Source organism: Eublepharis macularius, chromosome 19 (assembly GCF_028583425.1).
Source record: "Eublepharis macularius isolate TG4126 chromosome 19, MPM_Emac_v1.0, whole genome shotgun sequence".
NCBI lineage: Eukaryota > Metazoa > Chordata > Lepidosauria > Squamata > Eublepharidae > Eublepharis > Eublepharis macularius.
In genome coordinates this window covers 12,473,561-12,488,067 of record NC_072808.1, presented here as the reverse complement: position 1 = coordinate 12,488,067, position 14,507 = coordinate 12,473,561, and the positions used below count along the sequence as shown (strand labels likewise).

Sequence of the window (14,507 nt, the reverse complement as noted above, 5' to 3'; positions counted from 1 at the left end):
TTGCGTATACATCCTCCCTCCTTTGGGATGGTGCTATTGACAGCACAAAGTAAGATGTGAGTCCAGCTATGTGCTTTCAAGAGTCTAACAGCAGCAGCAGCAACAACAAAACCAACAAGCAAATCTTTTGGTGCTTGAGGCAGAAAACCTGAATGACTCCCACCCCACAGTAAACATGACAAAATTAACAACGACAACATTCAATTTATATGCCACCCTTCTGGACAACTTAAAACCCACTCAGAACGGTTTACAAAGTGCATTATTATTATCCCCACAACAATCACTCTGTGAGGTGCATGGGGCGAAGAGAGCTCCGAGAAGTTGTGACTGACCCAGTGGAGGAGTGAGGAATCAAACCTGGCTCTCCAGATTAGAGTCCTGCCGCTCTTAACCGCTACACCAAACTGGCTCAGAAGTTCATACCCTGGAAATTTAGTTGGTCTTTAAAGTGCTACTGGACCTGAGTCTTTCTCTTCTACTGCAGATCTACCCGTCTACCCACCTGAAACTGACCACATACTGACAGAATGGAAGCTGAGCCGGGGGGAAATCGATGCTGCACATGGGTTTCCTGTTCTGACATTTAAAGAGTGATGGATGAACCTGACACGATGGCTTCATTTTTCAAGGGACATTGCAGTCCCTCTCACAGCAAATTAGTGCTCCCTGGTGTGTTGTTTGAGAATCATGCAGCTAGGAATGACTAATCTGATGGTAAAGCTCTGGAGATGAAGACCTGTCAGTGGCTGGATGAGGAGAGCGCTAGGAGCTCCAGGTAAGCTGCTCTGAGCTTCTCCAAAGGAAGAGCAAGTTACAAAAATAGCGCAATAATTCCTTCCTCTTTTTTTACTGAACAAAGACCCTTTAATTTCTGCTTGCAATTCAGTGTTTCCGTTCCATTTGCTCCTTTTTTGCATGCTCCCAAGATGAAGCCATTTTCCTTGGGCGCAAAATGCCAGAAACAGCAAGAACAGCATCTTATATAAGGGTAACCATAATCCCTCATCCCACTTAGTAACAGTTTACCTAATGAATCCAAGAATCGTTTCCAAACTATCTCTAATAGCAGTGGAACCTCCAATGACAGAGGCAGTATAACTTGGAGTATCAGATGCCAGGGACCAAAAACCTCCATAGGGTGGCTGTTTGTACCATGCCCTCCTTATGAACTAACCTAGAATGCTGAACCTGAGGCTGTTTGCAAAATAGAAAAGAGTCCGGTAGCACCTTTAAGACGAACCCACTTTACTGTAGCATAAGCTTTCGAGAATCACAGCTCTCTTCGTCAGAGGCAGTTAAGAAGACAAAGATGCCACTTTATGAATCATGGGGAAATACCGATCAGGTATCCAAAAAAATCTGTCCTCTCTTTGCCACACTCCAGGTGGAATACACGCCCCCCCCTGCCCCATACGGCAATCCCCACCGCGCCTGCTACTGCCCCCTTTTCTCCATCCCAGCTGTGTAAAAACACAAACATGATGGTGATTTTGTTGCCCCAGTATCTTGCGACCCCCCCTTCTCTTCTCTCTCCCTTTCCCTGCTGAGCTGCGCTGTAATGCTACAGCGTGGCTCAGCAGGGGAAACAATAATAATAATTAAAAAAATCTTTAAAAGGCTGAGAAGGGAGGGAGGAAATGCAGACCTTAGTTCTTCACTTTTATTTTTCTTTTATCGTTGCCAACTACAAATACATAACAAAATCATTACCGTATTTACAATGTTTCACTATTTCCCCTATCCTATAGAATCAGTATTTAAATACACTTCAGTGCTGCTTCTCTAACCCCATCCAAAGAATTATGCTTATTTAATACTGAATGAATGGAAACCAATCCTTGATCAAATTGGTTTGTGACCATTTCTTCCTCTCCTTTCTCCTTCCTTCCCTTGTATTTATAAGTTGAGATCTTATCCATTAACATAATTTGCTGCATTCTCTGGAACCGTTTCTTTCTCCCTGGTATTTTCTCCCGTAGCTCATCAGGTAAAATAATAATAATAATAATAAAAAACCTTTAAGGGGCTGAAAAGGGAGGGGGGAATGCAGAGCTCAGCGCTGCTATTTTGAAGGCGGAGCTTAGTTCCGATAGTGGATGTAGGAGGAGCATCCATCTCAAAGGGGAAAAAAATAAGGGAGTTATTACATCTACATTGGGAATAATGTTGGCTGGATACTCCCAAATACTGCGAGGGCTTCTGACGAGGGAGGAGGGATATCCCCAGGACGACCAAGAAAAGGGCCAAATAAGTACAGGCTCAGATTCCCAGGTTCTCAAATATTCCACTGGAAGAGGGCTGTAAGTGGCTTCAAGGCTATGGGGGAAGAAGGCCACTGTAGCCCCGAATTCCTGCTACTGCTGAGCTTTCCTCTCTCCCTCCTTCAACAGATGTGTTGGAAGCCATCCCAGCCTACCTGAAAAACACTCCATGCTAAACCCAGCACAGAGGCAATGGCAGGCAGCTTTAGAGCCAAGCTACAAGTGATGCCTGACACAGGTTGGACACTTGTCAGCTTACCTCAAGTTTTGATGGGAAATGTAGGCGTCCCGGTTTTACAGCATGGCTCTCCATTACAGCTGCAAGACCAGGATGCCTACGTTTCCCATCAAAACTTGAGGGAAGCTGACAAGTGTCCAACCTGTGTCAGGCGTCACTTGTAGCTTGGCTCTCAGACAGCAGGGGGTGAGAAGAAACAGCTGCTGTGGCTGTTAATGTGTGAGAGTAGGATCTGGAAGAGCCGTGTTCAAATCTCCACTTAGCCATGAAACTTATTATTATTATTTATTATTATTTGTTGAATGTATAGCCCACTTAGGGTTGCCAGCTTTAAGTTGGGAAAATCCTGGAAATCTGGGTGGTAAAACCTGGAGAAACCTGGAGAAAGTGGGGTTTGGAGAGGAAAAATACCTTGGCATGGCATAATTCCATAGAGTCCCCCCCCCCCCCGCCAAAGTAGCCATTTTCTCCAGGTGAACTGATCTCTGTGGCCCGGAGACCAGTTGTAATTCCGGGAGATCTCCAGCCACTACCTGGAGGCTGGCAACCCTAAGACCACTCTCCCTGCAAGCAGGCTCAGAGTAGATAATATCCAGTAAAAATCCATATTAATACACATTAAAAACATAAAATTCAGCACAAGAAAATGGCGACTTTACACAGCGGCTCATATGCCAGACTCAACCCAATACATCCCATAGGGTCGGAGATGGTATACACATTAAGTGAGTCGGCCGACAACATTTCCCTCCTAAACAGGAGATGGGCAAAGGAGTTTGCCCATGCCCCAACCTCAACCACATGCCTGGCGGAACATCTCTGTCTTACAGGAACGATAATAAATCCCACTGGGCCCTGGTTTCCGCAGACACAGAGTTCCACCAAGTGGGTGCCAGGACCTCTCTGAAAGGGTGACCTTGGGCCAGTTGCTCTATCTCAGACACAAATTGTTGTGAGGACAGAATGTGGGAGAATTGTGCGTGCTGACCTGGGCTCCTTGGTGGAAGGGTGAAATTGAAATGTGCTAGGAAGAGAGGGGGTGTGTGGCTGGTGCTTGGCCACAAGCTTCCTTTCTAGCCTTGTACCCCAGGGTGGAAGAAGGTTGCCTCGTCAATGTAATAGAAAGATGGGAGATACAGCTTGCAAGGTAACAGAGCAAAGTTGCAGGTCACAACAAGCCCTCCTCTGAAAGGAGGCAAAAAGGAGGAAGGGAGGTCACATTTCCACAGCTCTTTCTCCCTCCTTCCCCACAGATGGTTGACCCAGTTTTGCCAGATTCTGCCCCCACCCCATAAGCTGTTAATGCCATTTCCCCAGCCCTTCTGCAACTGCTCTACTTTTTTTGCAAGCAAGCGGAAGATTTAACACCACATGGGCGGCGGTGGCATCTGAAACTTCTCTTCCCTGCTGATGTGTAGAGTTTGTTCTTACTCAGCTAGATTTGACAGGAGATCAAATAACTTGGAGGGAGAAGGAATGTAATTCCCCTAATTTATTCTGGTCGCATTGGAGCTGACAAACTTCGCTGCAGTTGTGGAACGTTGGCTTTTAGCTCAGGGGTCAATCAATGCATCTACTTAAGGCAGCTCCTGAAGGTCAAGCCAAGCTGGGATGTTCATAAACGGGCATTTTTTTTTTTACAGGATAAAAGTAGCAGAAGAGGTTTCCAGTTGGAAGAAGAAACGTATGGGGAACTTTGCTGGTTGAAACAGTCTCTCTGCGCGAGACATCTTACACAGGGACGCTCAAGTGACTTAATTTCTGTGTGGTCTTATATTCAAGTGTACTCTGTCTTCCTAGCATGGATCACTGTGGCTAGTTCTGAAGGGACGCAGCTGACGCACCAACTAGAGGTGGGTTGAAGCTCTCCAAACCACCACAGCCACCTAGTTTTCTGAGGTGATTGCTTTGTAAGCTGTAACCGGGATTTTCAAAGGGTTGTATGCCAGTGCGCTAAACAATTGCATGGAGTTCTCCTGTGTACTTATTTTCTACTTATTGTGAAGTCTTACGTATGCCACTTGTTCATAAAGGACTTGCAACAGCCAGTGTTTGGGCTGCGGAAACTTTAATCAACCAATCAGTTATCAGTGAAGTTAATTTGTTTTCGGTTACGCAAATGGGCTCTCCTGCACTGGCTCTTTGTCGATCTTACATGAGACCACTCAAGTGACTTACTTTCTGTGCGGTCTTATATTCAGGTGGACTCTGTCTCCCTAGCAGTGCATCTGTATCCACAATGGGAGAACAAGTGTAAGATCTTTCACTTGAGCGTTCCCGTGTAAGATGTTTTGTGTATAGAGACTCACAGGCTTTCCCCCTGGGTTACTGGCCCTGGAAGACAGGCAAAGAGGGAAGGGGGCTAAATCCCCTCTCCATCCTCCCACAGCACAGCCCCAATTTAAATCATGGCCCTGCATGATTGCTATTTTCTTTTTTAAATGCAGGGAAGACCTATTTGCAGATCTCTCGGCCCCTTTGTCACATCTTGCTGGGCAGTCGTGGATGTCAAGAATGCTACCAAAGAACACCAAAGCAAAATTTATAAACTCAGAGCCAGACTACAAGTGACGCCTGACACTAGTTGGACACTTGTCAGCTTCCCTCACGTTTTGATGGGAAATGTAGGCATCCTGGTCTTGCAGCTTGGCTCTCCGACTGCTGTCCAATGGACTTTTCAACTGTCACTTGCCCAACATTCCGCCAAGCTGCCTACATTTCCCATCAAAACTTGAGGGAAGCTGGCAAGTGTCCAGCCTGTGTCAGGCGTCACTTGTAGTTTGGCCCTCAGAGAAAGATCTGAAAAGTCAAAGGAAGGGTCAGAGGCATGGTTCTGATGAAGAGGGACGCAAACATTTGGGCTCTTTTAAGCTACACAATCATTTTTCTCTTGTAGAAACATGCTCGCATTTTTAGCCTTTTTCAGACATTACAGTCCGCATGTACTGGGAAGCTGGCAACCATGCAAAGATCCTTCCTATACACTCGGACGCTATGAGCGACAATGTGCAGATATTCAGGGCCAAGCTACACATGACGAATGACACTTGAACGGCAAGTGGATTGAGTGGAGGGCAAGTGAACAGGGAGAAATACACTTGCCGTTCAAGTGTCATTCGTCATGTGTAGCTTGGCCCTCAGCTTCCTTACATGTGATTCTCCCCCACCAAAGATGTGACAAAATTGAAACCATTGAACATATGACTACAGAGAGTCCCATATTTAATGAGTTGAGGGCTAGCTTAATCATCCCTCTACTTAAAAATACAGAACTACCTAATATGAAGTTGATTCTGAAAAGCTTATGCTACAATAAAATTGGTTAGTCTTAAAGGTGCTACTGGACTCTTTTTGATTTTACCTAATATGAGAGTGCCGGTGACATGGTTATTATCAGATACAAATGATTCCGTTACTCTTTCTGGGGCAAAATATATAGGGGCAATAATTAAACATCAGAGACATGATAGCAAGTAAGGTTTGTCCCATTTTAATTTCTGCTTAAAGCAATTGCCGTATGAACAGTACTAGATAGATAGATAGATAGATAGATAGATAGATAGATAGATAGATAGATAGATAGATAGATAGATAGATAGATAGATAGATAGATAGATAGATGATAGATAGATAGATAGATAGATAGATAGATAGATAGATAGATAGATAGATAGATAGATAGATAGATAGATAGATAGATAGATAGATAGATAGATAGATAGATAGATAGATAGATAGATAGATAGATAGATAGATATAGAGTGTCCAAAGGCTTTAAGTGCATGGAAAACCTCACAGTTATGTCAGAACAAAAGCTTGCAGGATGTGGTATATATAATGGATGTATCTGGGCTCTTTTGCTGTAGGCCTTCATTTGTATTGGTTCATGGCCCCTCAGAAGGGCTGTATGTGACACCCCACAAGTAACCCAACAGGAATCTATCGAGGCGTAAGGCGAAGAGCGCACTGTGGGACCTTGACTCTGAGGCACTCACCCGACTGTCAGAACTTGGGGCCACCGTGTCCGTCATCCATGAGCCGAATCTGGATCCAGATGCCCGGATGGTGATGGGGTTGCTTACCCCTGTCAGCTTTCCGCAGCCTGAAGTACAAAAGATGACGTGGATTAGAACAGAGTTCTTCAACTTTTCTACAGTTGGGACGTGCCCTTTAGCAACCTGGTGGCAATGCAGGGGTTTGGAGAGAGTACTCAAATTTGTGTTTAATAATTTTCTGCATTGCCTACTACTTTGATGGTTTCATCTGGAGATGCAGGAGCTTGAACCTGGGATTCTGCAAAGAAAGTGATATGCTGAGAATATGTATAGTGTGGTAGTGAGCAGACCACAGGTTGGGGTTAGTTTGGTGGTCATGATTAGACATGGGCATGAACAAAAAAAAATGAACAAACCTGAGGTTCGTGGTTCGGTGCCGCCGCCGCACATGAACAAACAAACCGTAATGAACATTTCCCATTACCAAACCGGTTTGCGGTTCGTGGGTGTTGGAACGCCCCCCCCCCCCCGGTTGCACTTAGAGAGCCCATATTCCCAGGGAGTGTTTAGCAGGCTCTCCTCCAGCCAGCATCCAAGTTTGGTCAAGATTGCAATAGGGATCTTGGAGTTATACCCTCTCCAATCTGAGGCCCCCAGGAAACTACCATTAGATACAATTAGAGCCACCAGTTGACGTTGGCCCAGTGTACAAGGGGTTGGCTGTCAGAACGCCTATCAGGCTTTGCAGGGATGAGATTGGAGTGCCCATGGCTACAGAACACCCCCCTTCCCCCTCCTTCCCCCGGGTGTCTACTCCCATGTAACCAATTGTAACCAATTTGCAGCTCCATGGTTGGAAGGAAGACCTGCCGATCAAGGTAAGCTGGGCTTCGATTCGGGTTTCCAGGGCAACAGAAGGAGTGCAGACAGAGTTCAGGCATTCCCCCAGCTCCGTTACCAAGGGAATTGATTGATGGTGCCTGACTGTCTGGCTTCACGAGCCGCGGGTGAACACAATGAACCGGGCTTCCAACGAACGCTGGTTCGTTGGCCATGGACCCTCATGAACTGCTGGATCTCAAACAGACGATCAGGCGGTTCGTGGGTTTTTTTGGTTCGTAACGCGGTTCGTGCCCATGTCTAGTCATGATCTGATGGCATTGCCAGACGCTTGGGTTTGACAAATGACCCCATGCAGCCATACAGATTCTCCACTCCTTTTCAGAGCTTTAGCAGTAAACCTAGGTTGGGTTGCAAACCAGGTGCACACAGAGCCACCAGCATGGCTTGTATGATCAGTGCATCCCAGTACTCTTCCGGTGTCTCTGCATTTTTATTCCTACATTGCACAGTCAAGAGGCCCACACAATGCCACGATTATTATTCTCAAGGTATCAGCAGTGCAGCAAACCAAATGGAGCTCACGAAGCTCAGGAGAACTCACAGCAGCTGCTGGGGGAAAAAAAACCCATATGGTGCAGACGCTAAGGGCCAAGCTACACATGACGAATGACACTTGAACGGCAAGTGGATTGAGTGGAGGGCAAGTGAACAGGGAGAAATACACTTGCTCTTCAAGTGTCATTCGTCATGTGTAGCTTGGCCCTAAGAGAGACCGTAACTTGTTCCAACTAAAAACACACTCCCAAGATGGTATTTATGTTCCTAAACCCATATTTAGCTTGTTCCCTATCGATATTATCCCCGTTACATCCTTCTGTGTATGATAGGGCTTGTGAAGTTAGTAGGAAAAACTTTCTGACAGTTCGAGTGGGTCCTCGGTGGAACAGGCTTCCTCAGGAGGTGGTGGACTCTCTTTCCTTGGAGGTATTCAAGAAGAGGCTAGATGGCCACCTGACTGCAATGCTGATTCTATGACTCTGTATGAATTTAGGCAGATCAGGAGAAGAAGGGCAGGAAGGGATGAACCGGTGCTTGGCTCTCGTGGCCCTTTTTTATATGCCCAGGGTAATGTCGATTAGAGCCCCGTGGCACAGAGTGGTAAGCTGCAGTACTGCAGCCCAAGCTCTGCTCACGACCTGAGTTTGATCCTGGCGGAAGCCGGGTTCAGGTAGCCGGCTCAAGGTTGACTCAGCCTTCCATCCTTCCGAGGTCGATAAAATGAGCACCCAGGTTCCTGGGGGTAAAGTGCAGATGAGTGGGGAAGGCAATGGCAAACCACCCCGTAAAAAGTCTGCCAAGAAAACGTCATAATGCGGCATCCCCTCATGGGTCAATGACTCGGTGCTTGCACAGGGGACTACCTTTACCCTAATGCCGATTGCTACTTTGGGATCAGGAACGAATTTTCCTCCAGACCAGATTGGTCAGGGATCCTGGAGGGTTTTTTTTTGCCTTCCTCAAGGCATAACAGAGCACTGGGGTAGTAGGTGGGAGGTAGCTGTGAAGGTCCTGCATTTTGCTGGGGGTTGGACTAGATGACCCTTGGGAATCACTTCCAGCTCTGTGTTTCTACCACAGAGCTATATAAATATTCAGCAACAGAACATCATACATCCCCTTCTGCACAGCAGCACTTCAGACTGCATCTGGGAATTGGGCAGGGGTGACAACTTTTGGCTGGGAAATCCCTAGATATTTGGGGCAGGGCGTGGGGAGGCAGAATTTGGGAGAAGAGAGGGAGCTCAGCTGGGATGAGGTGCCATAGTCCATCCTCTGAAGCTGTCATTTCCCCAAGGAGAACTGATCTCTGTGGTCTGGAGACCAGTTGTATGTCCAGGAGAACTCCAGGACCCGCCTGGAGGTTGGCAAACCTAGAAGGAGGGGTTCATATCTTCGATACTAACTCCACAGTCCCCTGCTCATGAAATGCAGAGTGTTGACTCTGACATGCCAGCTTTCCATGACATTTAAGTTTATAAAGTCAAATAGGTGCTTTCCCCTACCTTAGGGTTTGGTGTGGCCCACTCCAGGAAGGACTATTTATGTGCCATTCTGGCATAACTTTTGCAGAAGCCTGGCCCATGTATCGATGGACGTGTCATAGGCAGGGCTGGCAAATCATCTAAGGAACAATCTCACTAACACAAGCAAACAATCTGACCCAACTAGAGAGACAGGTCGGACAGCTGGAATCATCTGAGCCAAAACCACCTTAAAAGTTTCATTTTCACTTTAATTTTGTGTCAGAAAGCACTTCTGCCTTTCAAAGTGCTTTCGGTTTTTCCTTGAAACACCACCATTATTTTTCATTCCGGTGCCTGGACACTCTAAGAAAATGTGTAAGACTCTGTGAAAAGCTAAATTTTTCAAACTCCCAGGGACCTAAAGAATTATTGGCTCACAGGTCATGGAAATACCTGAGCCTTGGGAGCTGTGAACTCCCTGAGGGAAGCTCTGTGATCCAAAATAAAGCTGAAGCCGAGTTCCTTTATACTGTCTCCGTAAGCCCTCCTTCCTACCCATGTGAGTGGCAACAACTTTTATATGCTCCACTTCTCAGTGCATCTACAATTTACAGAGAACCTCTATGGGGATCTTGGCTAACTGTGGGCTCAGCCATTTGAAGGAGCTTTGATTTGCTTAGCTATTAAGTGGAAATTTCTGTCTCCTTGAAAATGCAAAGAGAGACAGTATGGTGTAGTGGTTACAGATCCAGGTTGGAATCCCATGGAGACTAGAACTAGTTGTCCCCCAATGTTTAGCCCAATGATAAGGCAAAGCAAGAAAGCTAATATAACTGTAAGCCTGAACAGATGTTTCCAAAAGGTTTGCTCAGTGTTGATAATACTTAAGGGAAGAGGAAGAAGGCAGAAGCCCTTTTTGCTGTGCAAACTGGTAAGTGAGAGGGTTGATCCCTGCTGCGTACACCGCAATTTAACTTTATTAAATGCATTTACTGTCCCCAACTGCTGGGGTGCATTTTTATTTCTTGGTTTCTGCTACACACTGTAATTTGGCTTGATCGCAGGCTGTAATTCTATGGAATTTAGGCTTGGGAGCCACTGTAAAGGCTTGTGTCTCTATTTTCAACGGAGTGGTTTTTCCCCCCTTCACTCTAACTTTCTGATTCCCACCCCCCCCCCCCACCAAAATAAGTTGTCTAAAGTCTTCTAAGCTTACATTAGGGCAAGTTTCTACACAAGCTTATAAAGCGACCTACACAGTGACAGCTATCACACAGCAAGCATCCTACTGAAAAGGTTTGCTGCCTCAACATCACTGCAGGCAGAGGGAGGGACAGCCACCCACACACAGCAGACTGGAGCCGGAGAGATCTCGGCGTAGTTAATCCGCAGACCAGATAATCAGTTCACAAAAATGGGAAACAATATTCTCTTGGCTATGATGAATTTCTGTTGCAAAGAACAGCTGTCTCCCCCCACATTCCTGCGGTCTGAGCTCCATTCTTCTTCTTCTTCTTCCGTGTCTTACTTCTGGAGGGAATAGACATTCACCAGAATACAAAAAACTGGCAAATATTTTGAGTTTACCCAAACAGATCTAGTGGCTGATTCCTGTTGGACAATACATGCTTTCTACCACCTGAGGAAACCTATCGATATCACAAGAATTTCTCTTCTGAGTTCCGGTTTTGGATTTTGCCATTCCAAAACCAAGGAAAAAATATTACTAAGCCCATTTACCTACCTTGCTTAGCTCTGAGAGAATTTATGTTCTCCTGGGAATGGATAGCAGCATACCTTCTTATACACCCAGGGTAATGTCAAATCACCACCTTGGGGCCAGGAAGCAATTTTCCCCAGGCCAGTTTGGCTAGGGATCCTGATGGTTTTGCCATCTTCTGGGCATGGAGCAGGGCAGGGTTCACTGGGGTGAAGGGAGGGAAGTTATTGTGAATTTCCTGCACTGTGCAGGGGGTTGGACTAGATGACCCTGGAGGCACCATCCATCCAACTCTATGATTCTGTGATCCTGTGACCTACGGCCAAAGAGAACAACCTTCTCTTTCCAATCTTGGACTTAACGCACAACTGCTTTCAGTCAGCAAAGCAGCACAGGCCAGAGGAATCAACAACTGATACAAGCTATCTAAATGGAACCTCCACGTTCAGGAGAAGTATACCGCAGGAAACTAAATACTGGGCACAAACAGAACGGGAAGCTGTTGCCTTTTTGCCCTGCTTGTAAATTTCTAGAAAGCTTCTAATCGGCAACCACAAGATACTGGACCGTCGAAGTTTAATGTGGATAAGCGGGACTGGCTGTTAGCCAATCACAGGTTTTCCTTGAAGGAGCAGGTTGGCAGCTAGGGGGTGCTGTTGGGACCAGGCCTCCAGGATGGAGAGGCAGATATCTTCTGCTGCACAAAACAGTGCAGGACTAAAATGCTGTTAGTTTTTAAGGTGAGCCAAAGGAGCCTGGGATTGACAAATCTGCTCGACTGATTGGCTGCCTGAGCATGTGCATACAGGTTTTGCCAATGTGCAGAGGTGATGATCCAACACTCTCTACAAGCCACATGGTGGACTTCATACCTCAGAAGGAGGGCAGAACAAAAAAAGACGGTGCTGGGGTAGAAGAATCACCCTGCAGGGAAATATGTCTGATGGTAAAAGGTAAAGGTAGTGCAAGCACCGAGTCATTACTGACCCATGGCGGGGACGTCACATCACGTTTTCTTAGCAGACTTTTTGTTACAGGGTGGTTTGCCATTGCCTTCCCCGGTCATCTACATTTTACCCCCCAGGAAACAGGGTGCTCATTTTACCGACGTCAGGAGGCTGAGGGCCAAGCTACACATGACGAATGACACTTGAATGGCAAGTGGATTGAGTGGAGGGCAAGTGAACAGGGAGAAATACACTTGCCATTCAAGTGTCATTCGTCATGTGTAGCTTGGCCCTCAGTCAACCTTGAGCCAACTACTTGAACCTGTCTGATGAGCTAGATTAAAATAGCTCCTTGTAAAATAATTCATGATTGGGTTCTCTCCAATGGACTCTCTGACACTGCAACCCTGCATGGAACCTCTTCAATGAGGGAGCGTGTGCCTTTTGCATCCATCCCTCTGACCATATTGGCCTGTAGGAACAGCTGGATATAGCTGGCAAGTGTTTTCAGCTTGACCCTCACTTACCCTCACTTAGCAGAGATTCTTTGCTGGATTTGCTCTGAAGAGAACAACCATCACCAGGGCAAGCAAGGTCATTTTTATGCCTTACCAAGGCTGGATGCTCTGCCCAAAGGTGACAGAGTCCTCGCAATCTTAAGCAGAGTTACTCCAGTCTAAGACCATTGATTTTAATGGTCATAGACTGGAATAACTCTGTTTAAGATTGCACTGTAAGTTTCACTAAGACTGCTGCACATTTCACTGTGAGCGTATTCAATACTCAAACTTACCGCGTTCGACAGATGGATTTGTTGTGCGATTGTGATGATCAGACCTGAGCCAATCATTGGGTCTATTTTGTTCAGCACCAAAAAATTTGGATGCCTGCCGAACAGGTTTGGTTCAGGTTTGTTTTTCTTTTTTCTGTTTGCGAAACCACACATGCGCCGAAGTACCGCCAGTCCAAACAGGTTGACAGAGATTAATGCTGCCTAGGAGTGCTTAGATGAACACTGAATGATAGGAATTTTTTTCCTGTTTATTTATGATTGATTTATATCATTTGTGACTGACGGAACAATTTTAAAAATTTCCTGCAGAGAAGAGCAATGGGGCAGCAAGGAAATAGAACTCCATTGAGCTTGCCCTCCACTTGCGCTCCACTCAATCCACTTGCCGTTCAAGTGTCATTCGTCACTTGTAGCTTGGCCCTCAGTTTACATTTTTGTGCAAACCTGGGGACTGCCCCAAGGTTTAAGTATGCAGAGATTGGGGCCAGTTGGCTATTAGTATATAAGATAAAATAACAGATTGTACTTTATCAAGTGGGTAAAGCTTTCCAACCAATTCACTTATGTGAAAAACATTTTTTCCCCTTGAAGACAGCTGGTGTTCAACGCACAGTCTTTCCTGCTTTCCCCCCTTGCAGTTTTCATAGCTGTTGGCTCCTTTATTGTGGCTTCCCATTACGGGAGAAAGCAGTAGGTCCTCTGGGCATGGCAGGGTGTTAAATGAGTGCTGGAAGCGTTCTACAGCCAAAAAGGAGGCCACAGAGGAGCAGGAGCCGTCTTTCTGATCCAGAAGCCAATAAAAGATGGCATGGAAGGATGGGGGGAGAGTCATCGATGGAAGTTGCGGCAATATACCAGGAGAAAAAAAAACAGTCACGGGATCAGCCACGCGGGATTCCTTCCCAAGAGGGTAACATTTCAAAATGCAGATGTCGCAGTATTGACTGGAGCTAGCTATATGGAGCAGAACAGTGTCTGCTTTCAGACATAGCCTAGATGTGCAACAGAAAGAGGTGGTAGAATCTTGAGGAGGTAGAATGGACTGTACCACTTCAGACCAGGGTTATCAGGTCCCTTCAGTCTCTTGGCAGGAGATCGGGACACTGGCTCTTACCACCCTCATTCCCCTCTTCTTCCTCTCACATGCATGCTCCCAGCTGGCGTGATGACGTCACTTCCAGGAAGTGATGTCATCACGTGGGTCAGAGGGCAGCCTGGGAGTGCTCCCATGCTTGTCAAAGGGCTGAATCGCCCCCCGTGGGGCCTGATTCGGCCAAAACAGGCCCGCTGAAGAATGGAATCCTGAGGTCTGAGATGATTCTGTCCATTCTATCCTGTGCTATCTCATCAATACCTCATTCTGGGTCCTTTTCTATCGTCAATGCTTGCGTTTTTTGTTTCCGGGCACAATTCTTGATCTTTAAGACCTTAAATGGTCTGGAGCAGAAGATCTCAACGGACGCCTCCTGGCCAAGGTAGCCACTCAAACGCTTCAGTCAATGTGAAAGGCCCAGCTTTGTGGCCATTCCTCTCCTTCTGAGCTACGGCAGGTGGACATGAAAGACCAAGCCGTTCAAGGTGTGAAAGAGCCCCTTGCCTTTACTAAGCTTGGAAAACGTGATGGGTTTTCACAGCTTTGGGGGGGGGGGAAGCATGTGTTGACTGCACTTCTCGTTGATGCTT

The 14,507-nt window shown here is 46.4% G+C and overlaps 1 protein-coding gene across 5 annotated transcripts in view; it reads right to left on the bottom strand.

Annotated features, from left to right (window-relative positions):
- OLFM2 (olfactomedin 2) overlaps positions 1–14,507 on the bottom strand; it is a 227,038-nt gene that overhangs the window by 17,173 nt on the left and 195,358 nt on the right. For all 5 annotated transcript variants that reach the window (XM_055003584.1, XM_055003585.1, XM_055003582.1 and 2 more), the window contains one exon: positions 6,498–6,604. In XM_055003584.1, the coding sequence (XP_054859559.1) occupies positions 6,498–6,604 (107 nt within the window). The remainder of the gene's footprint in view (positions 1–6,497; positions 6,605–14,507) is intronic.